General features: G+C 39.5%; 3 protein-coding genes, 1 long non-coding RNA gene and 1 pseudogene across 8 annotated transcripts; 3 read left to right on the top strand and 2 right to left on the bottom strand.

The window, feature by feature from the left end:
* Nucleotides 1-12,369: 12,369 nt before the first annotated feature.
* On the bottom strand, nt 12,370-14,874 carry LOC124327688 (annotated as a pseudogene).
* A 1,596-nt stretch (nt 14,875-16,470) lies between these two features.
* Nucleotides 16,471-17,342, top strand: LOC124325891. Its single transcript, XR_006915439.1, has 3 exons — nt 16,471-16,663; nt 16,731-16,813; nt 16,875-17,342. It is a non-coding gene; the product is annotated as an uncharacterized LOC124325891 (long non-coding RNA).
* A 1,109-nt stretch (nt 17,343-18,451) lies between these two features.
* Nucleotides 18,452-21,019, top strand: LOC124327882. Its single transcript, XM_046786909.1, has 3 exons — nt 18,452-20,674; nt 20,742-20,824; nt 20,886-21,019. Exon 1 carries the CDS (start codon nt 18,685-18,687, stop codon nt 20,308-20,310), a length of 1,626 nt encoding a protein of 541 aa, XP_046642865.1. The 5' UTR covers nt 18,452-18,684; the 3' UTR covers nt 20,311-20,674; nt 20,742-20,824; nt 20,886-21,019.
* A 1,983-nt stretch (nt 21,020-23,002) lies between these two features.
* LOC124327806 (loricrin-like) lies at nt 23,003-24,774 on the bottom strand. 5 transcript variants are annotated; one of them, XM_046786810.1, is made up of 4 exons: nt 24,668-24,774; nt 24,527-24,608; nt 23,704-24,228; nt 23,003-23,670 (listed from the first exon to the last, which is right to left on the bottom strand). In XM_046786810.1, exons 1-4 carry the CDS (start codon nt 24,674-24,676, stop codon nt 23,201-23,203), a joined length of 1,086 nt encoding a protein of 361 aa, XP_046642766.1. In that variant the 5' UTR covers nt 24,677-24,774; the 3' UTR covers nt 23,003-23,200. The 5 variants fall into 5 exon arrangements, with proteins under 5 accessions (XP_046642766.1, XP_046642767.1, XP_046642768.1 ...); XM_046786811.1 differs by having other exon boundaries at nt 23,003-23,616; nt 23,749-24,228; XM_046786812.1 differs by having other exon boundaries at nt 23,003-23,946; nt 24,094-24,228.
* An 860-nt stretch (nt 24,775-25,634) lies between these two features.
* Nucleotides 25,635-27,858, top strand: LOC124327804 (baculoviral IAP repeat-containing protein 7-B-like). The gene is made up of 7 exons (XM_046786802.1): nt 25,635-25,945; nt 26,004-26,165; nt 26,227-26,424; nt 26,482-26,920; nt 26,990-27,294; nt 27,358-27,486; nt 27,560-27,858. Exons 1-7 carry the CDS (start codon nt 25,708-25,710, stop codon nt 27,622-27,624), a joined length of 1,536 nt encoding a protein of 511 aa, XP_046642758.1. The 5' UTR covers nt 25,635-25,707; the 3' UTR covers nt 27,625-27,858.
* Nucleotides 27,859-27,897: the final 39 nt, after the last annotated feature.

Genomic DNA, 27,897 nt, shown 5'->3' with positions numbered 1-27,897 from the left:
CCACCCAACTTGGATCCCTTGCCTCCTCGCTGTCTGCGGTTTAGTACTCTTGAAGGATTTTCCTGTTACCAGGCTTTCTTGGAGAATTTCATAAGAAAATGCCTAGACCGTGCGGAGTGTTGTGGACCCTGGGTTTTCGACTAACTTGTTGACTGCTTCCAAGATCAGTGTTGTGTATTTCTTCGTGAATATGAAGATGCAAAGAAAGGAAAAACCAGCATGTAACAAACAATTCAAAATAAAACCTTTTATGGTCGGCTCCCATCATTATGATCATCAAATACTAAACTTTAACAAAATGCTGCATCTTTTCTCTCTTTGTAAGTGGCTCATGAGATAATTAGTTGTCAATATCGCGAGTCCCTAATACATAATTGCTGATTACTCATGTATTATTCATTTTTTCTAGGCTTTCTGTACACCAACTGCTGTCGGAAAAGATGGGGGACATGTCCCACAACAACTCAACATGATAGTTTAAGGGACACTGTGACTGTCTTGGGAAGCGTAAAATAAAAACCAAAATATCTATGCTATAATAATACTGGCTCACAAGTGTAAAACCCATTCAAATATCCCTTGCTGTGTTCAACAGGAATCTTGGTCTGGTATGGGTTCGAGTGATTCCAACATGGCAACAGTTTAGAGCAGCTTTGTATTAGTTGTGCAAATGAATAGTTGCGGTATTATTTCACTAGCTAATGAAGGTAAATGTCAATTCCAGAATCTATTCTTTTTTAACCCCAACAATATTTCCTTTAATTGAGGCAGATCTGAATTAAATTGATTTGGATGAAAATGTTGTGGACAAACACAATCTATTCAGTTTTACCGATGGTTTAGTTTTGGTTTTTTGAGTTTTGAACAAGGTAGATTATGTAGCTGAAGTTTAGTTGACAGTAAACATTTTAATTGAATATTTAATTTAATTTTAATTGCAGGAGTGTTATCTTAATGGTGGTTGCGATTATAGTCAAGTGTGCATTAGAATCCAGTCTAGTTTGAACGAAAGAACAAAAAGGGGGTCAAAAGAATGCCGCCAACTCCTAGCATGCCTCGTTTGTCAAGACCTTCCAAGTCAAGAGGTTCCAGGAGAATGGTGTCCTGCTTCCCATAGTGTCGTACACAAACTGCTGTAGGGAAGCAGGGGGGACATGTCCCACGTAGCAACTCAAGTAAAATTATGTAAGTGAACTCTAGTCAAATTTCACACCACAATGTATTACCATTTCATACATGAATATGTTAGCACGGTTGACGAAGACAAACTGGTGTTTGGAATTTCAAGATCACTTAGTTATTCCTCATCTGCCATGTTATTATGGTGCTCAGCGTTTTTGTAAAGCAGTTGAATTATTTCATTCCTTTTTTGTATTAGACTGCAGGTTAAACCAATCATCAGCAATGTCGTTTTCATCAAGATCTACATCTTGTGTTATCCGGTAAGAAACCTTTCTTTCTCCTCTGCTTATTAGAAAATTCTACAAAGCACAGCAACAGGAGATAATCCTGTTTGCTTTCTTTACGTGGGCGTAAATGTACCGTAGTCACCACTAAGTGTCTTTTAAGGCTCCAAAAGATTGTTCGATCATTATTCGGGTTTTTTATAAAATCGTGTTGTAGTTTATTTTGGCAAAAATTTTCTTGCAAGACTTGATTTTATCGCAGGTTTACATGAGGGGAGCAAGGAAAAGTAGAATCTGACATTACATGATATTGGTAACCTGGGAAAAGGAAAGTCATATTTTCGTCAAGAAATAGACCCAAATCAGAGCAGCGGAAAACTCTGGCATCGTTAGCACTACCAGAGAAACCAGCATTAGTATAAGAAAAGGAACGATTCGGGAGACAAACTGCTAGTAATATTAGGCCCAAATATTACTAGCAGTTTGTCTTGACCAAAAGAGCGTCCAGGATTTCCCTCCATTGCTGATAAACGCGCTGAAATTGACCCACTTTAGATAGATTATTGGGATTGAGAAAATAGGCTTGAAGAGGAAAGGTTCCCGTTTTGGGGTAAATCAGCGGATCAAATCATGTCAGTTGACAGACGTAAGGATAAAGACAGTCGTCCGATAGGGAAATAAAGACTTTCGCCCCCTTGTCAAAGATTTCAAAGTTAATCTGAATGGGGTCTTATTGGACAATTTTTGTTAACAATGAGATTTCTTGAGGCGAAACAATGGATCTTTCACTGGAATGAGCATCTGATTTAATCCCTAAAATGGGGGCCAACAAATCCATGTATTCAAGGGAGAGTTTTACTTGGGTGATATCAGCGTGTGCGGATTTTACAGCCACAGAACCGGATAGAAAATTTCCTTCTGCGTCATAAAAATATCTTTTTGCTGATAGCTTTTTGTGGGCAGAAGTTTTTTCATCCGCTGAAAAGTCTCTGAGGCAGTTTAAAAAGAGGCCTCCGCTTCTGCTAAGTTAGCCTGGGCTTTTTGGAGCTCAGTTTCAAAAGGACGATGATCAATTTAAAAAAAAGGCTCTCCTTGGAAAACTCTATGTGCAAAGGGAAAGCTTTATGTAAAATGTTGTTCCAGCAAATGCCTTCCACGCATGCCCGGACTTCCACCATAAGGGAACCATCGGTTTCGCCAGAAAAATCGAGAAAAAGTGGTGCTGTTTGGGGTTCTAATTTTATATACTCCCAGAGAAATGACGGCTTAATGAGAAATTTGTTGAACATTTCCCTTCAGCGAGGTTTCAGCAGATTCTTTTTGTTTTGCATAAGACTCCACATGAGAAAAACCGTGACGACATTTGCATCCATTTTTTCTTGAAGGCCAATTCTCCAATTCTTTAAATAATGTTGACTTTGTTGTTTTATTCGTTTTTCCATTCATGTGTGCAAAACACATAGGCACAGGCGTTAACGGATAGGACAGAATTTGTTCTAGATAAATTTTCTTTTCTAGTATTATTAAAACAATCATACCCATAAGATCACGCTACATATTAATATTTCAATTTTCCCATTTGTCTTCTTTCGTTTTATTTTCAACCCTTCTGTTACGAAGGTATCGAAACCTTGATTTTAGGGATTGGTTCGTGAAATTTTTATGGGTCTTTTTTGCATTGCTGAGTAAATCGTATCCAGAAATAACTGAGCTTTTTAACAATGGTGCAATATTGATCAGGAGAACTCCGACACGACTTTTAAGAAATGCTGTTGACTTCATTCTAAAGCAAACAATAAACGCTGGTGCCGCAATTGGTTCCTCGGATAAACATGAAAGCCACAATCATGACCATTTTTCATTTGGGAAGAAAAGTTATAGTATACGGACGAGAATAATTTCAAATATTCTCGATTATATTGGTCTTAATCACAAAGAAAACGTATTAAAGGTAACCAAGTCTCATCGAATTAAAAAAATACTACAGTCATTTGAATTCAATTGTGGATTACATCAAAACCTCCAGAGATCCTTTCACCAAAGAAGGACAAGACTTATTCAATATTGCCACAGGAAAGGCTGTCTCACAAGAAATTTCAAGTTTTCTCCTAAACATTCGTGATATTGGACAACAAGACAGTGAACGATTTACTCAGCAATGCAAAAAAGACCCATAAAAATTTCACGAACCAATACCTAAAATCAAGGTTTCTATACCTTCGTAACAGAAGGTACGCTGTTGATAAATAGCTGTAAATCACCAGTCCAAACTGCTTTGGAAAACTTGTGATCAAGTTCAACAAAAGAAAAGTATAACTTCTATCTTGCATTTCTGCATTCTCTATGAGTTTTTTATTTTTCCAAGTTTTTATTCTATTGGTGACCAACTAAAAAGAGGTCCAATTTGCTGACATCAATGCTCAATCAATTTTCTGTACGGCTATCTTTTGAATCATAGAATGAAAAAACTAAATTTGAATTGTTTGCGGTTAGGAGGAATACAAAATACAACAACTCCTCTTATAATTTGAAACCAAGATTATCTTTCTTGTATCTATGAAGGATGACATACCTTTAAATAGAAATGAGTGAGGCATACGACCTTGGCTATTAAACAACTGTTTTGGCGGCCTTCATAAATTATGTAACGCAATATGGTGGAGGGAATGTTAAGGATTGTAACAAGGAACTTTGTAACATAACAAAGGAAAAATCATATTTCCCTGTTTCACCATCTATCCGAAAGTTAAAAAATTCAAAAACCGAACCCTAGCAAAGATTTTGTGTTTGAAACTGTGGTGTGTGGTTCAAAACACTCATTTCAAACTCTAAGGCACCAAAAGGCGCCAAATAACGTGAGATAAGTCTAATAAACCATTAAATATTTCTTGTAGTTCATTGACAAAGTCATACAATTTAAAATTTAATCACCAAAATAGTTTAGCTGGTAATTTCTTTCTTGTTAATACAGCTATACTGGTAGAACGAACGGAAGAGTGGGAATAAAACATGTAAATCTGGAACACATTAAGTTGTTATACAGACACTTACAATAAAGGAGCATGACAAAATAATCAGTGCTGAAGTACACGAAATGGCGTGAAAAGCATTACTAATTTGGATTCAATCACGCCAACAGTTTGTCTGAGAAGTAGATTTCGGTGATGTTGATATTTCTCAAGCTGTAATAGACGACGAAGAATTTTAAGAAATTTTATCTGATGGATTGGTAGGAGAAGTCGTCAAGGAGTAGTTTGAAAAAGGACTAGACATAGATGGAGGGAAAATCTTAAAGGACGCTACATTCATGCAAAACAATGAAAAGCAGATGCTGTTCAATGGTGCAGTTCTTGCAACAGTTTGATTTACTTCGTCATGGCTGGATAAACAATAAAATACACTTCAATAGTAGGATCCTGACTCGTTTGGAAGCTTACTTGTCGACTAATGTTTTGTTTCATGAGTCCCGTTATCCGTTAGCTTGCTGTGATTTGCCAAATCGATTGTTCTCAACTATCTTAAAATTTTACCCAACCCATCTGATAATCAACTTTTTTTTATTGATCGAAACCTTACTTTGAATGAAGAAAACATAAAATTTTGAAAACTTTGAATTGGATTTCTAACAAAATTGGAAAAAAATTAATTTTTTTCAATTTCTTATTTTAATTAAATTAAATTGAAAAATTTACCATTCGCTGATGTTGTGCAATTTAATTTTGGTTCCGGAAGTTGTAACTTCTGGCGAAATATAAAAGGATTCACTTTACCACATTGATAAAGGATTTTATAAAGCCTAAGGTAGGCATCAGTGACTGAATTTTCCTTAATGGAGTCAATCACCGTCACCTTGTATTCTGGAAAAAAAAGAAATTATTACAAATAATATAAAAAAAGGAAAAAAAAATTAAAGACTTACTTAAGCCAGGTATAAACACCAGTAAGGTACAGCCAAACTCATTTCCTTTTGGGAAAGTAAACTCTTTTTTAGTCCATCTTTTTATTTTGATGTTCTTGTCCAGTTCAGGTTGTACAACGTGGGGGTATACCCCACCCCCTGCTAGTAGTGACTACTTGGCGAAATTTTGGTAGTGGGAAAAATTGGGTCCCGGAAGATGTTGAATTTAATATTACAACCCCAAGATCCCAGTTGCTGAACCCCATGTGTTGCATAACCCAATCCTCTCTTCCCTTGACATCTAGCATATAGTCGTCTGCAAAGCCCCGATCTCTCTCACTCTCACACTGACACCACGTCTGTATAGCTGTATAGCTCCACCAGGTCGTCAGAGTCCAGCAAATCGCCAGCCAGCGGCAGAATATCTTTCAGGGCTTCTTCCTCTATAGACACTTTTCCCATTGACATAATTCTTCGTCAGTTCATAGCAATATTTGAATAAATAATAACAATAAAAATATGAAATGAAACTTATATTTTGCATTATTCTATCCGCATATTTCCTGAAGATTTTATCAGCTTTCACACACGATGTCACGATTCGTCAATCAAAATTAAATAACACCAAATAATTCGTCAACCAAATAAAACACTGTATTTGTAACACGAGAAATATTTGGTTTGTCGATCGAATTTTACATTTGGTTTGTCGAATCATGAAATTTTTTGTTTTTTGATTGCAATTTGGATTGCCTAGACTCCATGGTTGTTGTTGCTGCTGCTGCGGTTGGGGGTGGTTTACTGATTTAACTTATTAATTAAGGCATAAAGCCACCCCCTCCCAAGAAGTTCATCATGGAGCATTTTAAAAAAAAATGAGCGAGGCCAAAAAAGTAAGCGGCGATTATTTTAATTTTCGTATTTCTTTCGGTTGATGACTTTTCCCTATATTTCAGCCTAGAGTATTAAAAACATGAAATGATATCACTATACTGACTCTTATCATCAAGAGCGTCACTGCATGCAAAGTTAAACGAATTACCATTTAAATAGCTAAATGTCGCAATGAAAGTGCTGAGCAAAAAGACGCAAAATTTAAAATCTGCCTAGGAAATGCACGGCGGCGACAGTTAAGCTTGATGCATACCTGACGAGGAAAAAAGCTGTTTATTTTCCGAATAGACTCGGAAAATGGAATGAATTCAATCTTACAGAGTGGACGGCCGAATGGAACGACCGAGAAAATGATTTGCAACTCGATAAGAGCATTTAGTCGCGGTGGTCGATATCTGACATCATCGATAATTAAAATCGGCTGCTTTTAAACGTTTAGGGACTGGCAAGTAGTGGGAAATAGTTAGAATGAAAACTGCGTCCTACCTTGAAGCCTAGGACATATCGCCAGGCACCTGGGAAGAGGAGATGAAGCTGCCACTGTCAATCCCTGCTGGTCGGCGCACTCTGCGTCGTTGAAGACCCGTCGTGCCTACTGAAAGACCAGCGAAAGGTAAATATTGTGAACGCCATTTAACCAACTGTTAACAATGGGTTTTGCAGCTGGGAAACACTGACCAGTTGCCAAGTCAGGATCCTCTCAGCATTCACGAAAGTGTCCACGAGTCTGCAGACGGTCAGCTACCTTATAGACCGATGACAAAATTTTCCTATCTGAATCCGTATTTCTTCATTTAAGAATTTAGATTAAATTATGCATCACAGCAATTTACCATGAAGGTATGATCTTGGGAATGCTGTTATGGTTGGTAAGAATCCAATTGGGTTCCAGGGGGAATACAAATTATGGCAATTACTTGTCGTTACTTTAGTTCATACTGTTTATCATACCCATTACTCTCTGCTTTTTACATCTCGGTTAAAAGAGTGTGTTCTCTGATCCTGGAAAGTACTTCGGAGTCACCTGGTGCAGTTAATGTCAGAACTGCATAAAAACTACAAAAAAAGCTTAGAAGGGTACACACAAAAATTACTATCACACATGCATCAGAAAAACGTTAATCTTTCTTAAATTATGAAGGTGTAGCCGGTTTACAGTAGTAGGTTTTCAGGTAAATCAAGGTTTATGAAAACTATGATAAGATTCAAAGTAATAAACCCCAATATAATAACAAAAAAAAAGCAGATACAACCAGACCACTGGTGGAAAGGTTTTCGGCTGTAAAATCCATAACTACATTAGCCAAATGACCCAACAAAATCAAAATGTGGACTTTTGCCAATGATGTTATGGGGCCATCGAACCCTAGTTGCATTACTTGTTGTTGCTGTTGCTGCTGCGGCAGTGGTACTGCCTGTTGTTGTTGCTGTGGTAGTTGCTGCGGTGGCGATGGTGATAGAAGCTGTTGCTGTTGTTGCTGTTGCCGCTGCGGCAGTGGCTGTTACTGCTCTTTTTCTTCCATTGCTACGTGTGTTGACGGATCCACACCTGTGGGTATTAGTATTGGGACTCCATGGCTAGATTCATCCCAAACAGGTTCTATATCCAAATCAGCCGGAACTGCTTCTGCTACTCCAAGTTCTGACATCTGAAACAGAAAAAGGTAAATATAATTTTATGCATTCAACAATAAATCAATACATAGATCCAAGAAACGGAACCTGAAAAGAGAAAAAGATGTAAATTTCAACATTCAATGTACAACAAACAAAATATAACTTTAGATATAAATAAGCTTAAATAACTTTGCACGCGTTGAAAGAACACAAATTAATGCACAAAACGGAAACCCTGATGATAAGAATTTCAATTTTAAGAAGACTTAAAGAGATCTTTGACGTTGGTTACTAAGACGTAACTGAAGAAAATAAAACACATGTAAGTTTATTTTACGCTTACAACTAAGTTACGTCGTTTGGACCAAAAAAACGAACTAAGACCATTAGAGTCTTGGGTGCTCTCTACTGAGTAACGTCTTTTTGACGAGAATTCAATTATCGGAATAAGAACCTCCCAGCAAGACGTGTTAAAAGTTTCAAGGAATTTAAACATCTACATAATTTTTCCAAAGCTGTATACGAAGTAAAGAAATTCTTAGATAACAAAGAAAAAATTCGTCTTTTGTCGAGTCCAACCGTAGATTAGAAAAAACATATTGCTCTACACTTAAATTAGACTACATGAGGTGCACTGTGTAAAGTGCAAATTTCTCCATGTTGTGTAATGGGCGATTTTGAAATTTGTATGTGGTCCATATAGTTTACTTAGTTATTTATGAGAAAGAATAATTCTTAATGTGAATTAATGCAGCGTCTAACTTGGGACTTGCAATTTGAGTTTGATATATCTTATGTGAACGGGAAACTTTGTTTATAAATTTAGGGGGCTAGGAACAAAGCGAAAGGTGGGAAGAAAGAAATGTCTGGAATAGTCTTAGGCTCGTTGTCAATTTTTGGACAAGTGACGAGAAAACCAAAAAGCTGAGGGAATAATTCGTTGTTCATATCTCTTAACTCGTTGCTAACTCGTTCAATAACTCGTTCAATAACTCGTTGCTATATCTATAGATATCTATAGATGCACGCTCTTTACGCGCGCTGACAGCGGATAAGAAGCCGCCACCAATGCCTCCGCCCCCGTTGGTCACAGACGCGATTGGCTCGACGATTGGAGGAACCGTCGTGGTTGATGGCGTCATCTACTGAGGCTGAGGCATCAAAGCCAATCCCTTTTCATTTAAAAAATTGTAAATTGGATTTTTTAAATACATTACTTTAAACATTTTTTTTAATTACCTGAATGGCTGTCGAAGGGTAAAGGTGTGGATAGTCTTCCGACACTTCGTAACAATGAATTGTGGCGTCTCCCTGCGCATAGAATCGGTAGAATGAAGAACTAAACCCCCCAAAATTGGAAATGATTTCATTGATGTATCGTTTATACCTGTCCAGTCAGGAAGAGTGTGGCGCTGTCCTCGTCGTAATACGGAATGAGTAGAGTGGGCGAGACGTCCAGGTTGAGCGTATTCAGCGGAGCTCTTAGATCCGTCGAGCGGAAAATGTTCAAAAGTCGCTGCGACGACCTGCCAACCCACCCGAATAAAAATTAACAAATTTATTTAAAAAAAGGTAAAAATTTTGTTTTACTTGTCAAGTCTTTCAAGTCTTCGCGTGTTCCGTCGCGTGTACGCCTTGTTGAAGAGCGGTCTGAAAATTATAGTTTTTAGTCGTACATTCAAGTTTATAGTTCTGAGTCGTACATTCAAGGTTTTTAGTTGATTATTCAAAATGGAAGAGTTTTCTCGTTCTGTGTCATCTCAGGAATTTCATTTAGAATTCAAAAAGTTACTTGATCACAAGTTAATTTCATTGGAAAGTGAAAATATTCCAGATCCAGACATGCATCCTGAAAAAAAGTTGTTTAAGTGTCTTGGTACGGCCGCATTTAAGTGCCATCATGAAATTGGGCCCTACCATTTGAAAGTCACAGGGGAAAAGTGTAATCCCTCGTACAACCAATGGAATTAGTGTGGAAATTGATGAGTTGTTCCGATACTGTTCGTGCGGAATTGAGTAACATTTCGTTAAATGACTTGATAAAGGAAACAAAATGGTAAGAAAATGAGAAGTTACATCTTCGGCAAACATAATAAAATCGTCAAACGAAATAAGATAAAATAAAATAAGATTCACATATTCGGAAAGACTAGATACATGCAATGACTAGACCATGAATGATGAATCAATGAATGATGAATCAATGACTAGATACATGAATGACTAGAACTATTTCACTTAAATATGTTTTTTTTTGTATCTGGATGATGTAATGGTCGGGGTATTGATGGTGGCTAATTCAGAAGAAGTTATCCCATTTGTTGCAAATACTTGGTATCTTGAAAATAATGAGTTGGTCTGTAGGTGAGTTTTATCAAGAGTTTAGGTTGTCTATATCTAAATTTAAAATGTTAATGAATTTAAAATTATTAGTGGCTGCCAAAGAGCTGTCTTCGCTTTTAATAATTCGAAAACAAAACAATGCCATTCATGTGCTAGAAAACAATTTCCGTTACTGAAAGTCAACATACAATATCCCACTATGTCAAAAAAAATTTATGGTAGAATGATAAATATTCCACTAGCAATGGATGCTTTTGTTTTCCCTGTTAATAGGTTAGTTGTATCTTTGTTTATGTAAAGAATTTATTTCCTAAAATTTTTTTTTAAATTTAGAGTTTCAAATAACAAACCGTGCCCAGTCACATACTTTAATAAATTGGAGAATTTTGTCAAAAAATGTGTTCTGTAAGTTCATGTTAATAAATGTAAAATAAATATAATAATAAATAATATGTAATAAAGTAAGTCATGTAAATAAATTAAATATTTACAAAGTCTATTTTTAAATTAGGGAAGGAATTATACCTGGCAATTACTACAAAATGCCAAATACAGTTGGAAAGGGAAGTGCTCGTAGTATTCCATCAAGTATGACTCAATCTTCGGGGAAACAGAAGAATGATGCCTTTGGTTCACAAAAGAGTTAACTACACTCCTTTAGTGACATTTATCCACCGAATCGTTTACGTGTACACTAAGGGGAAACCAATATTCATATCCAGTCTTCATACAAGTGGATTTGTTGTCAGCTGCTATGGGCTGGTAATTTTTTCTTAATAATCAGTATAGGGCTTTTCGGATCTGCTTTCTTTTGCCGTTTAATCTGGCAACGCAGCACGGCAAAAGAAAACAGATCCGAAAAAGCCCAAAATTTCCTAATTTCCCTACAAATTATTTTTTAAATTATCAAAAAGATGGAATGGATTACATCCCTTGAAAACTATTCCGTCGACTTACGGTACATTTATTTTCTTTTTTACGGTCTACAAATTGCTGAAAATAAAACACTGCCGAAAACAACGTGCATCTCCTGTCAACAGTTGAAGACCGCGGTAGCAAAATTGGTTTATTACAATAGATTCTAATAATTTAAAGTATTTCATTTCTAGATGAAAGAAAAAAATCCTATTGTGGATGGAGCTGGCGGTGCAAGTGGTGTTCTTTTTTCTTTTAGAGAAGCATTTTACGTACGGAAGAATTTGCAATTGAAGGGTCGATCAAATGATTGCTCTGATGTCGAGAACACCGACGAAGATGACTAACGGTAAAAATATTATTACTTTATTTATTTTCATTTTTTTGAATCCGCTCATTTTCTTTATAGATGTGACTGCCTGTTTATTAAGAAACTTAAACGACAGAAAATTTCAGGCTTGATTTGAGAATTTCATGTTTGATACGCGGCTAGGATTTAACATTTTTCCTTTTCCCATTTTTTGTTTCGTGCTGGACCAAACAAAGAGCTTGTGAACTGTACAATTCCTTCTTTAAATCTTCGTCATTCTAAAAATAACTTTGTAATGCAAGATCCTCTTCTTCCAGACAGTCTAGAATCCCGTTACATCTTCCGTGACTAAAGTCGTAGCAGAGGGAACTGTTTGAACTGCAGTGAGAGTAGCCAGTTTTGCATATCAATAATAGCAAGCCCCTGGCACAATAGATAGTGTCGGCCAGAATGTGGGGCAGAACGAGCCATCATCGCCTCCGGTTAGTCCCTTGCCACTGCTGTTACCTGGTGAAGTGGTCAAGTCCTCTGGCAAATATAACATCACGAATAGCGGCAGTAGTCATTCTGTTTGCCATGTCTATGCCTATGCCATGCCATGCCATGTCTACACAAAATGTTTGTGTTGTATACTTCTACTATTTCTATAAAAGAAAACGTCGGTGACGAGGGGTCTTTAGCGACTTTGTCGAAAAATAAAGCAATGTAAATCATTCATCCTAGATCCATCTTTTCGAAATAACGATAAATTATCGTTTTATTTTTAGAAACAGTTTTCCGGATTACACACACAGAAAGGAAGTAAGTACGTAGTACGTAGAAAATCAGAAAAACCAGATAAATGATTAAGTCATATCAGAATTACAATTAAAACTCAAATCAATCTCAAGTATCGCAACATTCTGAATCTTCTATGCTACACAAAATGCTGCCATTACTTTCATTTCTCTGACCATTTGCTCGTTGTACTCTTTATAGTTGAGAGTTCAGAAATTTTTCGAAGATTTTAAATAATGTAAAAGAGATTCCCATTCTGTGCTGCTAATTGAATTCTTTTTCACGGAATCCAAAAAAGATGCTTGGAAAAACGTTAGAACCGAGATTTTTTCTTATTTCAGCATGAGAAATGTAAATTCGTCTGCGATTTCCAGAAACGCTAAATTGGGTGGAGGGCGAGTTTGATCGTTTGGATTCAGGTTAGAGATGGTTGCAAAAAGAATGGCATCTCTATGGAAGTAGGTGATAGCTTCGCGATCTTTTTCCACGCAGTTAAAAAAAAGCGCAAATCTTTTTGCCAATTCCTATGTAGAAAACAAATTGTTAAGTATTGACGATAGTTTACTCTCAATGAGATGGGTAAATTTTATACCTTGATGCTGAAGAAATGTTCTGATTGTCGATCAATATGACTTCCAGCAGCTCTACTTAAATCATGAAAAAGCATGGAGAGACTAAGAACCATTGTCCTGGCACAGCTAACTATGTTGATTTCTCGGGCTCTTTCCAAGGTCATCTTAATGATGTCACCGTAATCATTGTAATACTTGACGTAGCTTCGGAAAACATCAGCCGCAGATTGGATGGGCAGCACGTTGTAAACAACCAATTTGCAGAACCCAGCCAAGTAATTGCGGCGTTTGTGCAGTTCTTCACATGTCCGTGTTCTTCGTCCTCATCATCCTTTTTTGTATGTTCGAGATGTTCTTTGTCCTCCTCTACCATTTTTGTCTCACTCTTCTCTTCGGATATTTCACTTTTATCCTTCTTCTCAAAAAATACGTATTTCTGAATGAAATTAGTTAGAGTTTGCTTAACTACATGATCAGGATCATACACAACCGGTTTCAATAGAGGATTGTCCTCTAGTTTTTTGGAAAAAGCGATTAGCAAATTGCACACAGACAGGTAGGCCTACAAAAAAATGAACATTTTTTAAGGGGGTATAACAAACTTATAAAGATGCAATACGAACCTGATCTCTAACCAGAATAACATTTGAAGAGATTTTGAGCTTATTCATTAACGAAATATAGTCATTCAAATGTATATTCAGTTGCTGTTGTTGTTGGCTGGTAGTCATTCCATTGGTTATCATTCCTTTTTTCAGCTGTAGAAGTTTCCATAAAATGGCAGAATAGCAGGCTGAAATGCAGTGTTTTGTAGCCTAAAAATGTAACATATACATTAGTGTGTGCAAATAAAGAGATAAATGATGTGTTACCTCAGGTGGCATAGACCGGATTTGATCGTTAGCTTTACGTACAGCGTTGTAAAGAGGAACCCACAAATTCCATGGTCCAAGGTTGTGGCACGACCAGAAGATGGCAACTTTTTTCAAACTTGATACCAGGGCAAACACCTCATCTTCGTCGGGCTCTTTGTCCTATTACCAAAAAAAATGTTAATATTTATTTACATGAAACGAGAAAAAGAATGAGTAAGCAAACTTACACCAGCGATCAGAATTACATGATCGTCAAGAACTACACGCAATTTGTGTGGAAGAGTTCAAACCTGTCTATACATGAATACCAAAAACGTATTCCCGGTCCCGGAGAAACATACCAATTTAATAAAACAATGCCAAGTTTTCTATACCCCAAATTTAAAAAAATACAAAGTAGCGAAAAAAAATTTTTTCGTTTTCTGTGTACTTAAATAACGTGAACCAAAACACGAAAAAAGGGACGAAACACAGTCAACATTTCTACCGCACTTTGACGAAGAATAAGAGATAAGCGGCAGCAGACTCTTCGTTCCGTTGTATTGTATTGGGACTCTGTGATCGTCAAAACGGCGAATACTGCCATCGCTTTGCCACCCTTGACAAACATAGTGCCCTAATAGAGACCATAAAAAAAAATTAACATTTGCAAAGATAACGTCTTGCACCTTCCCGTCGACATGCATTCAACTGACCATTGCCACAATTTCACCAGCAATGGCATCTAAACCAAGACTCAAAAGGCTTTACTAGAGTCCATCTCTTCGCGTCGGTGTGTGACGTGCGATTGCAGAGTGTAGGTTGCGGATGCGGTTCCACCCTCCTCCTCAAATGATTGCCACAACGCGGGAAAAACTACATGTTTGTCGATTTTTCGGGGATTCGAAAACCTTTTCAGTGCAACAACTAGAATACTGCATATCAAGGCCCACCCATCACTCAAAATCACATATATAGTAACGCAACCACCAACACACGAAATCGGAAAAACCAAAAAAAAATAAACATTCCGGCATACCGAGGAAAATGCTGTACGGCTGTTCGGATCGTGGCTTCAGTGCCACCACAGCTTGGACACGTCCAAACGCATTCGGCATCCGCCAAAAAACTGGCCACGCATTTATCTAAATTTATGCAGGAAGTAGGCATTGGCAGATCCCAAATCAACATGGGTTGCTCTGAGAAACTTCTTGCCAGCCAGTTGGACCTTTTTAACCGGGAGCGTCATCGTCGTATCCAGGATTTCCATCGGCACCAGGATTGCCATCTTCACCGAAGATGCTGGGCTCACCAGCATTTCCCTTCTCTCCAGAAGCTCCGGGTTCTCCAGGAGCTTGCAGGAACACACATTAACATGGTATGCCACCTGACCACCAAGATGGGTCCGGTTTCCACTAATATAGTTACGATGGCGATGGTAAAACTTAAAGTGCGTTCAGACTTGTGTTTTTTCTGTAAGTTTGGCGTAAAGTCCTTACGTTTGTTTGTCATTACTGACATAACAAAAATTAAATGGTGCCTTTTCCCCACAATTATATCTAGTTTATGTCTAGCCTTATGCCAGTTTAGTAATAAATCCCTTGTTTCTATTGGCTGATGCTTCCGTCAAAAGTATCTACAAATACCGCCCCCCTCTTTTTATGTCAAATTTCACCCCGTTTTGAAAACGCTTTTTTATTTCGTTACGTCTTCCTGACAAAGTTTTTGCGTATATAGCCCAAAATAATGCAACAAATTAGTTTGACGTAAGCGCCTAACGGCATAAAGGCATACGAAAGTGCCAGTCTGGAGGGACCTTTAGAAGATAGAATTACGCAATAATAGCAAGTTAATAGCGATTTGTGGATAATGCTAATAAAGGAAAAATAGTAGTAGAAAAAGAACAGCATTTTGTATTGAGGACTACTGTTTTTCATAATAAATAAAAATCAAATATTCATTGTGTGCAGAAGGGGACTAATGTACCTGTTTTGTTTGGGATTTTAAATGTCTGGTGTATGGTGTTTCAACGGGACCTAATGAAAGAACATAGTATTCGGCTGAAATTGCTTTAACTGGCCACACGGCTTGCTGTTTACATAAACTCAGATGCGCGATTAATATGAAATTCGGTGGCAAGTTGCAACATACGGTTTGCTCAACTCAAGAACAACTCAATTTATTGAATGTTTGTTAATTAATTGTTAATTGAAAAGAGGATGTTTTCAATTTTTTGCAAGTTGCAACATACGGTTTGCTCAACTCAAGGACAACTCAATTTATTGAATGTTTGTTAATTAATTGTTGATTAAAAAGAGGATGTTTTCTCCAGATTTGAAATTAGCTCAAACTACTACCGACCCATCTTTCATCGAGTAAACGTTATTCGGAAATTTATTTGAAAGAGCATAGTTTTTGAAAATAAGTTTTTTTGGCCATTTGTCACCATGATGAAAAAATTTCGAAAACCATCATCATGGGAAAATCTTTTTGGTGTCTCAAGCTCAAGTTCAAATTTGTTGGAAATAATCAGACCAGAAGAAATAGTTTCCAACTGACATTTGGATTTTTCAACGAGTCTATTTCTGATCTGTTGGGTTAGTATGTATCCATTTCGAATAGCTCTACGAAAAAAACGTAGGAATGATTTTAACTCAAACGCACAGTTGGCTTCTACCGAATTCTGAAAATTTTTCACATCTTCATGCAAATGAATTATTTGGTAACTAACAAAAAGACATGAAATACCCAGATCAGACAGTTCTGAAGAATACCTTTTCAAAATCAGTTGTCCTTTTTCGATATCCGAAGGATTTCTTGGTATGTTAGTTTTGTATGCGCCAATAAGCATCATAGCATATTGAAGAAGCATAACGTGTGTTCCGGCGAAATTCTGTCTTTGAGCCGATTTATTGCAATCTGGCAACGTCCTCGCCTTTATTTCTCGCTGTCACTATATTTTCCTATTAGTCGTCTGCTTCTTGCACGTTTTGAAGTCGAGTGTGACATTCTGTTCTCGAAGATCACCGTTACTTGTCTTTCTTTCTGTGATTTCTGTTCGGTCTTTGTCTCACAAGGTTAGTCCAACGTGTTGTGTTCTATGTATATATTATTTATTAATTCCGTGTCATTGTCTTATCGCAGTTCACTCTGGAACTATTCTGCCTTGCCTCATTTCTGTGGTCAAATAGCCTGTGAGCCATTGTGTTCTATTTTCTGCTTTGCAGGTATTGCCCTATTCTGTTTATCATGTTAGTCTTATTTCCTAAAATCTATCTTGCCTTTCAGGCACCATCGCTTATACCATTGCTACGTCAACATCGTTAACTCTCATAGTCATACTGCCATTCTGGCAGACAAATCTTACTCGCAATACATTGAAGAGAAAACCCACTGCCGGCCTATGCTCTAATTTAGCTTCTGAACATTTTGGTCCTTCGAACCGGAGCTTTAGTCAGTGAAGGTGGTGGCCAGCTTATTGTTCAGCCAACATCATCATCGTTGGCCCCTCATCATTCTGCTACACGAGTTCCTGTAGCCAGCCTTCTACTGCCAGCATTTACAACGTTGGCCTGTCATCATCCTGCTGTTCAAGTCCATCGTGTACAGCCATCCTACACAGCCAACATCCATTGTTGGCCAGTCATCATTCTGCTACACGAGTCCTGTAGCCAGCCTACTACAGCCAGCATTTACAACGTTGGCCAGTCATATCACTGCTGCCCAGTTCTTCATGGTCAGCTGCTTCCCACGTTCGTCATTGGTTCTTCAGCCTTCTACTGCCAGCATTTACAACGTTGGCCTGTCACCATCCTGCTCTTCAAGTCCATCGTGTGCAGCCAAACTACACAGCCAACATCCATTGTTGGCCAGCCATCATTCTGCTACACGAGTCCTGTAGTCAGCCTTCTACAGCCAGCGTTTTACATAGTTGGCCTATCATCATCCTGCTGTTCAACTCATCGTGAGCAGCCACCCAGCCTTATACAGCCAGCATTTACAACGCTGGCCTGACAACATCCCGCTGTTCAAGTTCATCGTGAGCAGCCATCCAGTCCTATTCAGCATTTCTGCAGCCAGCATTTACAACGTTGGCCTGACAACATCCTGCGGTTCAGGTTCATCGTGAGCAGTCAGCTTATTCAGCCATCATAATCATTGTTGGCCCGCCAGTAATCGTGCTGTTCAAGTTTATCGTTGGCAGCTCTCCTACACAGTTCACCAATATTGAACCACATGTTTTGACTCGTCTACCTTTCCAGTCAAGGCATTCAGCTCGCCAATATTGAACCACATGTTTTGACTCGTCTACCTTTCCAGTCAAGGCATTCAGCTCACCAATATTGAACCACATGTTTTGACTCGTCTACCTTTCCAGTCAAGGCATTCAGCTCGCCGATATTGAAACATTTGCTTTCGGCTCGTCTACTCTCCTAGTCGAAGCATTCTATTCAGCATGACACCAGTATTATAAAATTACAGTTGACTCATCCAGCCGTCTACGCCTCTAGTCATCTGCAGTTCATCTCTATTCGGCTCATCAATATTGAACGACTTGCCTTTCGACTCGTCTACCCTTTTACTCTTCCAGTCAAAGGCATTCAGTCCATCACCTGCTTGACTAGTCTACACTTCTGGTCATCCGCAGTCCAGTTCTTCATTTTTCAGCCTCCTGGTTCATCAGTAAACCACTTGCCTTTCGACTCGTCTACTCTTCTAGTCAAGGCATTCAGCTCGTCAATATTGAACCAATGCAGCTGACTCATCCGGTCGTCTACCCTTCTAGTCATCTGCAGTGAAGCTCTTTCAAGTTTCGTCTCGCTTCGTCAGCTCTACTACTTTTACTTCCGTCAGCGCAGCTCGAGCTTCATTTTAGCCGTTCCATTCCTCTAGTCAATCGCAGTCTGACTCGTCCTCTCGCCTACTCTACTGCATCTTGACTCGCGAACAATTTCACTAGATTATCAGTCTATTATTATTCTTCTGTCAATATCACCAGTCTATTATCCCATTCTTCCGTCAGCGTGATTTGTGTTTTGATTTCAGTCACATGCCTTATTCTTTTCAGCCAATTCAATCACTCTAAGCCCAATCAGCCATGCCTAGTCCCGGTTTTAGATCCAGCCAAGAAGAAGAAGAAGGCCGAAAGGTTAATCAATCTGCTGGAGATGTCGAGCTCACGAAGAGAAGGAGGATAAGCGTTCGCAGTCAGATCACCTCAACGATTCGTCAGATCCGAACCAACATCGATCAGTGCGGATCACGGGGAGGTATAACCGGTCTAGTAAAACACCTCCAGGATTTAGCAACGACATCTACACTCTTGCATACCTTCTTGCTAACAGTAGAAGATGCAAGTGAGAAAGACAGGCAAGAGGAGAGGCATCGGTCGTATGTTCAACAGGTTGGTGAAGCGGTTGCCGAAGCCGAAGAACACCTGAAGTCCAGAGCTGGGGAAGCCCCTTCTGGAGTCAATGACAGTATCAAGCAAGATTCGAAACGTGCAGTAAGAGCATCGGAAGAAGAAATCCGTGGGGCGCAACAGACCCGCACACAAGCAGAACAGTCCAGAAGAAAAGCAGAAGTTGCTTTACAGAAATTGCAGACAGTCGATTCCGATCTCGACAAACTCTCTTCAGTCAGCAACGGAGGTCAATTTCAACCATTTTCAAGATTAGCGGCTGAACCGACACCACCAATTCAGAAAGCCAGCGTATGTTTTGCTGCTCGTGTCAATCAAGTCTCTTCCAAACACTCGTCAATATCGCACATTTCATGGAAATCCGCTTCACACCCGTTCTGTTTCAAGTGTGAAGGGGAGCAAAGCCTGGAGAGCCATGGAGCTTTCAAATCATCTTCTGCAGGAGAACGTGTCAGCTTTCGTGTAAAGCATCGGCTGTGTTTCGGTAATCCGAAACCAAGTCAGTCGATTCGTGTCTGTCATCTACGGAAGCCCTGCAGTCAATCCGGCCGCGCCTTATTCTGCCACGCGCTACTACCTGACGTCAAGCGAGTCAATTCCCACGCCTCCATCGTGATATATCCAGCTACTCTACTCATCGACAACAAAGGTCATCAACGAGTGGAGATGGGAAGCAACTCTACGTTAATGCAGCAAGGATTCCCCAGCCTCTTGAAACTTTGTGATGATCATCTTATTCTTTCCAGTTCGTCTCCTATCCTTAATGTCATCAGAGTTAGAAACGTCATAGACTACCCCTTGCAGCGAAGCAGTTTCAGTATGGGAGGCTCAGTTCATCCTACCACATCCATTGTCTGCTCAACTCTGCCAACGGTGACCACCGATACATCCATCACCGATTGGCCAGTTCCGAAGGAACGTTGGAAGGATCATCCCAATCTATCAGTATCAACGACCTGTGGTATGGTAGACATTTTGATCGGTAATGGTCTTCTCCCCCGAGTCACAGCTGTCAGAGCCAACACAATCATCAGATCAACCCGATTGGTCCAGCCTGCCGACGCGATGAATCAGTCCCGAGAAACAGATAATTTTGACACCGAATACCAAGTCACGGGAATGTCCGAAGATCATCGAAAGACCGTCTCGATTTTAGATGGTGGAACCCGGAAGTTCAGTGCCGAGGATTGCGTCAAGAGAATGCTGTCCGATGTCAACCTGCACCTCCAAGACTGGATTCCAAATTCATCCGAGTTCATCCAGTCAGTCGTAAGAGGGCCACACATCACCTGTATCTTCTAGAATATGCGCTGAAGAATTCCTCTGCAGTTGAAGATTTTCATTTACATCAAGTCTATTCAAATCATTAAAATCTCAGTTACCCATTGTAATCATCTAAGACATTATTTTTCTATTTCGCCTTGATTTGCTCATCGATGTTACACTACACCTCGATTCGGGGGAGTATGTTCCGGCGAAATTCTGTCTTTGAGCCGATTTATTGCAATCTGGCAACGTCCTCGCCTTTATTTCTCGCTGTCACTATATTTTCCTATTAGTCGTCTGCTTCTTGCACGTTTTGAAGTCGAGTGTGACATTCTGTTCTCGAAGATCACCGTTACTTGTCTTTCTTTCTGTGATTTCTGTTCGGTCTTTGTCTCACAAGGTTAGTCCAACGTGTTGTGTTCTATGTATATATTATTTATTAATTCCGTGTCATTGTCTTATCGCAGTTCACTCTGGAACTATTCTGCCTTGCCTCATTTCTGTGGTCAAATAGCCTGTGAGCCATTGTGTTCTATTTTCTGCTTTGCAGGTATTGCCCTATTCTGTTTATCATGTTAGTCTTATTTCCTAAAATCTATCTTGCCTTTCAGGCACCATCGCTTATACCATTGCTACGTCAACATCGTTAACTCTCATAGTCATACTGCCATTCTGGCAGACAAATCTTACTCGCAATACATTGAAGAGAAAACCCACTGCCGGCCTATGCTCTAATTTAGCTTCTGAACAACGTGCTTAAGACTGACCTCATCAACAATGCCTTAAAAACAGAAAATAATGAGTAATAAATAAATTGGTGCAGGACATGCGATTTGTACTTCCGACATTGAGAAAATAAACCTACGAAACGGTCGAATTCATACGGGCGGCAACTGCGAAAAATTTTTAATCGCTTCTCCACTTGGGACAGTTGGTAGGGACTCAACTTACCATCTAAAAGGTATAATTCAAAACCTTCAAGTCGTCTTAAAGAATCCCCTGATAAAATAGTGAGCATACTGTCAATTACAAATCCTGGTCCCTACTAGCACACAATATCCACAGGACGTCCTATGGACATCCAGTCGTCGAAAACCCGTCCGTCCGTTTAGCGTCAGCTAGGGATATCCTATGGATGGTATATTTTGATCCAGATAACGGATGGTCGCGGATGGTCATACTGGGATGTCCTATGGATGTCCATCTGGTACCAAACTCGGATGTGAAGTCAGCCGTACATTCGTGATGAGTATTGGACATCGTATGGATATCAGAATAAGGATCTGAAATGAACGATTAATTTCACATCCCAGATTGGGGATGTGGGGTGTAGTGGACTACAGCGTCAACACTTTGGAAAAAGGCAATGAGGCTCTGGTTTCGAACCCCAGCTGAACCCGTCTGGAGTAACCAGAATGATCTTTTGTACCATTCAAATAACTTCTCATATTGAAATGTCAGATATAACGCACCTAAGGCTGTCGCCGTACAGGAACATGGAGAAAGGAGATCTTAAAACAAAAGATCCCTTCTTTGGATTTAAATTTGGTTGTATACAATAGAGCCGATCCAATATAGGAGTCACAGACGGGCCTTCAGAAGATTTGAATACCTTCACGGGATCAATAAACACACCAACCTGAAAATGTGGTTGACATTGGGAAACAGGTTTATATGGACAACCGCCCGAGAGAAAGTCGAATCCTCTTTTCCGTTTGACAATCAGGGAGGATAGGATCATACAATTCAATCTAATATTTAAAATTTATTAAAATTAAGAAATAACCTTGAGTATTTTATAAACTTAACCCTTTTCTCGTACTGCAAAGCAAAGATGGATTTTCTCGATAGACCCTGAGAAACTGCAATAGATTCGCATCTTTGTGCAAAATATCAGGAGATACGATTTGCACTTTAATGCACTTTCTAATCCCAAAGGTATATACTTCCCTCCGTCTCCCAGCTTCATTGGATTCACAAAATTTTTGTCATTATTTTTACCACTTCTGGTTTGTAAAATTTATGTAATTTTAACAAATATGTTAAACTGCTGTGTTTCTGATAAGTGTAGGCAGCAAAATGAGGAAGAATTGCAAGAAAAGACAAACTTTCTTCCATGCTCTCTTGCACTTCTATAGGCCCTTCAACGTAATCTAATAGCGGTAAATCAACCTCAAAATCCAATAGTTCCTCGCCTTCCGTCTACATAGTCCCTACCTCGTCCCAAACACCAAAACGTTGAAAATCGTGCAATCCCTGGGACGTCGCACTCGTACCAGTATGACTTACCAGGGACGACTTAAGCTCGAGACTGTGTTATCTGGGGAAGAGGTTGTTTCTAGAGGTGTTGGTGTTAAAGCTGAAGCTGCTGGTGTCCAAGGTTCTGCTGTTGTTGACTCCAGTCTAGATGCTAGGACGGTCAAGTCACCAGCATGCAAACCAATGTATACCAATCTTTCTTTAAAGAGAATTTCAGCCCTTTCACAGATTGTGCTGTATTGATAATGGAAAGACTCGAATTTTTTAAACAAACATGTCCGTTGGTATACGTTTGAAGGAGAATAAAGGCGTTGATTTCTGTTGGACCAAAAAATCATTCCGAAAATTAATTAAAAAATAATTTTTTGTTATTTGGTACAATGGGTAGAATTGGTGTGCGCTATTAAAGAAAAAACACTTTTATTTATCACTAACCGGATCGGATTATTAAAAACTTTATAGAAATATGTAAAATGAGACGACAGATGTGTATTTCAATTGTAAGGTACATATTGGTGAATTCCATCCATCATTTCAATGTTCAATAAAAGATGGATAGCCAAAATGTTAATTTTGAATATGTAAAAGATGCATATTGTAACATAACTCTGAAGCTTTGCTACTGTACTGTTTGGGATTATGCTTATTTACTCACTGGAATTTATTTTCAGTATCCACCACCTCCGGATGAGCTTCCATATCCATTTCCTCCGCCAGCAGAAGACCCACCAAAGCCGCCTCCCGAAGAGGATCCATATCCAGCACTTCCGCCGCCGCTTGATGGGTTACCGTATCCACCGCCGGATGAGCCTCCGAAGCCCCCTCCTCCGGAAGAGCCTCCATAAATGTTTCCGCTACCACCTGACGAGCCTCCGTATCCACCTCCTCCGGAGCTACCTCCAAAGCTTCCGCCGGATGAGCCTCCATATTGTCCGGATCCTCCAGACGGACCTCCAAATCCGCTGCTTCCGCCTGCTGATTGACCCCCGTATCCACTGCTTCCACCGCCGGATGGGCTACCATATCCACTGCTTCCGCCAGCCGATTGACCCCCGTATCCACTGCTTCCGCCAGCCGATTGACCCCCGTATCCACTGCTTCCGCCGCCGGATGGGCTACCATATCCACTGCTTCCGCCTGCCGATTGACCCCCATATCCACTGCTTCCACCAGCCGATTGACCCCCGTATCCACTGCTTCCGCCAGCCGATTGACCCCCGTATCCACTGCTTCCGCCGCCGGATGGACTACCGTATCCACCACCTCCGGAGCTACCCCCAAAGCTTCCGCCGGATGAGCCACCATATCCGGAAGGACCTCCAAATCCGCCGCTTCCGCCTGCTGATGGACCTCCATATCCACTGCTTCCGCCGCCGGCTGGGCTACCATAACCACCGCTTCCGCCGGAAGAGCCTCTGTATCCACCGCCCCCGGAAGAGCCTCCGAAACCTCCTCCCCCGGAAGAGCCTCCATATCCAGCACTTCCACCTCCAGCACCTCCTGATGAACTGCCGTATCCACCGCCTCCGGATGAACCCCCGGAACCTCCGCCGGAAGAGCCTCTGTATCCACCGCCCCCGGAAGAGCCTCCGAAACCTCCTCCCCCGGAAGAGCCTCCATATCCAGCACTTCCACCTCCAGCACTTCCACGATAGCCGCCGCCACCACCACCACCGTAGGATCTCATTGCGCGCCCTGCAAAATCAAACAATTTAAAAACTCGTATTTAAAAAAACAACTAAAGAATTTAATCGATACTTAATTTTTTAATATTCTGAAATTCAAACAACAAGCTGTAGCATGGAAAATTTTACCTTGATCAAATAATTATGCAATTTACCTATTTAAATAAGAGTCAAAACTCCTTAACTACAACGGGACAGCCAAGGGTTTATGACTACTGAAATTGAGTTATGTTGCACACAAGTGGTATAAATTTAGGCACTAACAGTAACTTTTGAGCGACGACAAGAATAGCTATAAAATGATTTACCTGAAGAGCCCTTATTTAGGAAGAATGCATCCGTCTGGCTGATGGCAATGACTGCCATGAGAAGGCAATTGCACAGTAAAACCTGGAAATATCTTAATGTTATGTAACTAAAATTTGATAACAAGTATATTAGTTGCCTACCTTCTTCATTGCTACTACTTGAGAAGAAATACTAGATGTGTTCAAGTCTTCAGCTCAGTTCAGCGTCTGCTTTCAGTCATAAATCTTTTCTCCTTATATACGTCTTCACCAGGTCTTCGCCACTAATGACCACACTGCCTGAAATCTTTCTATTGGTCTTTCTTTCTTTTTTTCTGCGTGTTTGAAACTTCATGACAGTAAAGAATTGGAGGGTGAGAGAGAGCGCGACGATGCGCTTGTTGACTGAGGCTCAATAAGTAAGTGGAGTAGGGCCTTCTTCGATTCAAAAAAGGGCAACAAAAACCTAAGATCGCACTTTTCGGTCCTTTGCTGCGGCACAATCACATCAACAGCGGCAAAAGCAATGAGATTTTAAGGCATTAAACACTTTCGCTTTTTCAATTGTCTGCCTTCGAATGGGGTGTAGTAAGGACATTTCGATTTCTCTTTTTTATGCGCGTTCATGATGAAATCAGAATTCTCATCTTCAACACGACAAACAATTATTTCGACATTCAGTTCGTCGTTTGTTTGTTTGAAAGTCGGCGTCTCCCTCCGAAATGGTTTAATAAATTTGAGTTTGAAGTGAATAGATCATCAACATTCACTGTAAATAGATGCGAGAATCAACCGTTTGTGTCCGAATCAAAATAAACAGTCCATTCAAAATTTAAGCCGTTATTATTGTTTGTTTCTATTGTTTCTTGATGAGAATACGACCGTCAAAAAATTTGACAGACTGCTCATTTCGTCCAACTTTTATTATCATTGAAAAGCTTATCAGGTCATGCTTTCATATTTTATTCAAATTTTCTAGTTTTTTCTGTAATCTTCTTTTTTTAATCATTTATAAGAAAAAACTTTAAAAGCATGGCTTAAGTTGTTAACTTAAGTTATAAATAACAGTTCAAAGTTTTATGGTTTTATTTTTCTTAAAAACAGAATATCCAAAGTCCAAATACTTGGCAACGTCACATTGCTCTGTTTTGACACAATGGTGTCAGTATTACTGACGTCGTGTCTGTTTTTCTTTTTTCATCATGCCTCAAGAATGGATAACCCTTAGACGAGAAGATATTCGTTTGCGAACTTTTAACGAACACTTCTCTGCCACATTTTTAAGCCCCCTCTTACTTGCTAAAGCCGGTTTCTTCTATGTGGGAGTTGACGATCAAGTTCAATGCGCGTTCTGCAGAGGAGTGGTTAGAGATTGGGAAATAAATGACGACCCAAGAAGAGAGCATCAACGTTTGTTTCCGTCGTGCGCTTTCATATTAGGTTGGTCTGTTAAATTCGGAAATTGCAATATGACATTAATTTGTGGTCCGTTGGTTAGGTTTACCAGTAGGTAATATACCTTTGGGTGAAAATCCATCCACTGTACATCTGAATGTAGAACGAACTGCTTCTCTACCTGTACCTCAGCAGTTGAACATAGGATTTGGAGCTACCAGGCAGTTTACTTCACAATTTAGACCAAATGCCTCACCAGACACTGGTATGACAACCACTAATTACTTCATTATCTATTTGGTTTACAATACAATTTTGTTTCATAGAATTGAGATCTCCAGACAGTATGCAATTGAATGCATTAGTAGGAGAAAATTTGGAAGAGTTGGGCATAACTAAACATAGCGGACCTCGGTATTCCTCATATGCTACTTTGGATGCACGACTTAAAAGTTATAATAACTGGCCTTCCCACCTGAAGCAAACTCCAAGAGCAATGGCTCTAGCTGGTTTCTTCCATCTTGGTACAAATAGCACAAAAAATTCTGGTTTTATTTTGTTAATTTAATTTATGGATTTAGGGACCAACGATCATGTCAATTGTTTTCATTGTGGATCGGGCTTAAGAAACTGGGAACCAGAAGACGACCCATGGCTTGAACACGCTCGATGGTTCCCTCAGTGTCGCTTTGTTATGCTGATGAAAGGTGAACAGTACATTAAAGAAGCGACAGAATCCATGTCCAATCATCCTAAAGCCAAGCCTTCCCTGTCGGCATCAGTGGGAAATTCACGTGCCTCACCAAGAGAGGCTTCAGAAGCTGAACTGCGAAGTTTACTAGGAACTCCCATAGTTCAGACTGTTCTAGCAATGGGCGTTGACCTTTCTCGTGTTAGGCAGGCCCTAAAATACCAAATTCGTACTACTGGGCAGCCTTTCAACACAGTTGATTCGCTTCTTGAGGCAGCTATTGAAATTCAGCATCACAGCGAGCATCGCCAGTCGTTGGAAGATGGCAAGTAAGTCTTTTGCGTGTTCACTTCTCAACTCGAATTAGACATTTCATTGATTCCTTTCACCCTTCTTAGCTATGAAGATGTGGACTGGCCGTCAGCTGTACCTTCCTCTTCTCGTCGACGTGTAACATCAACTGGATATACCCTTGTAGAACTTCCCGTTTCTCTAAGTACACCGAGCGATGAACATAGAACAAATACCAATGAGAACGTACCAATTGTACCATTGGTTTCGGAAGTAAGATCTGAAACCCCGCTTTCGCATCGGGAAATGGATACTCTTAGTAAGCCAGAAAATCCTGAAAAAATAAAAGAACAAAGTTGTGCCCTAGAGGTATCAGCTTCATGTGAAACATCCACACAATCCGTCGATAGAAGTAATGTATTAATTTTCAGACATTTTGAAATAATTAATTTGACCAACATTTTATTTGTTGTAGCCCAAATTTTGGAAGAGGAGATTCGTCGCCTGAAAGAAGCTCGTCTCTGCAAAGTATGTCTTGACGAGGAAGTGTCAATTGCATATATTCCTTGTGGACACATTGTGACTTGTGTCCAATGCGCGGCAGGTAAACTACAATATTTTGATCAAATAATGTTACTAAAATTTTAGCGTTTTAATAATTTTTTTTTTTTTTTTAGCTCTCGAACACTGTCCTCTTTGTCGAAAAAATATTAAAGGAACAGTCCGCATCTTCTTGTCTTAAGTAGTTCATTTGGATTCGTCTAAATGAATTGGCGATCGCAAAGACGAACTATAGATATTTTCTGAAGTACAGTTCTAAGTTCTGGAACAACTTAGTACTTGTAAATTTAAAAAATTCCACTGTTAATAAGTATTTAGTATGGATTTTTGTTTATTATTTAAATTCTTGCAAATGTTCTTGCAAACCCACCGGCTTTAGTTTAAAAAATAAACGGAAAGTTATTCAAATCTCAAATAACTCAAGCTCGAAATATTTCAGTGATAGCAAGAAGCT

This window comes from Daphnia pulicaria, chromosome 2, assembly GCF_021234035.1.
Source record: "Daphnia pulicaria isolate SC F1-1A chromosome 2, SC_F0-13Bv2, whole genome shotgun sequence".
NCBI classification, from domain to species: Eukaryota; Metazoa; Arthropoda; class Branchiopoda; order Diplostraca; family Daphniidae; genus Daphnia; species Daphnia pulicaria.
This window is presented reverse-complemented; position numbering and strand designations above follow the sequence as displayed.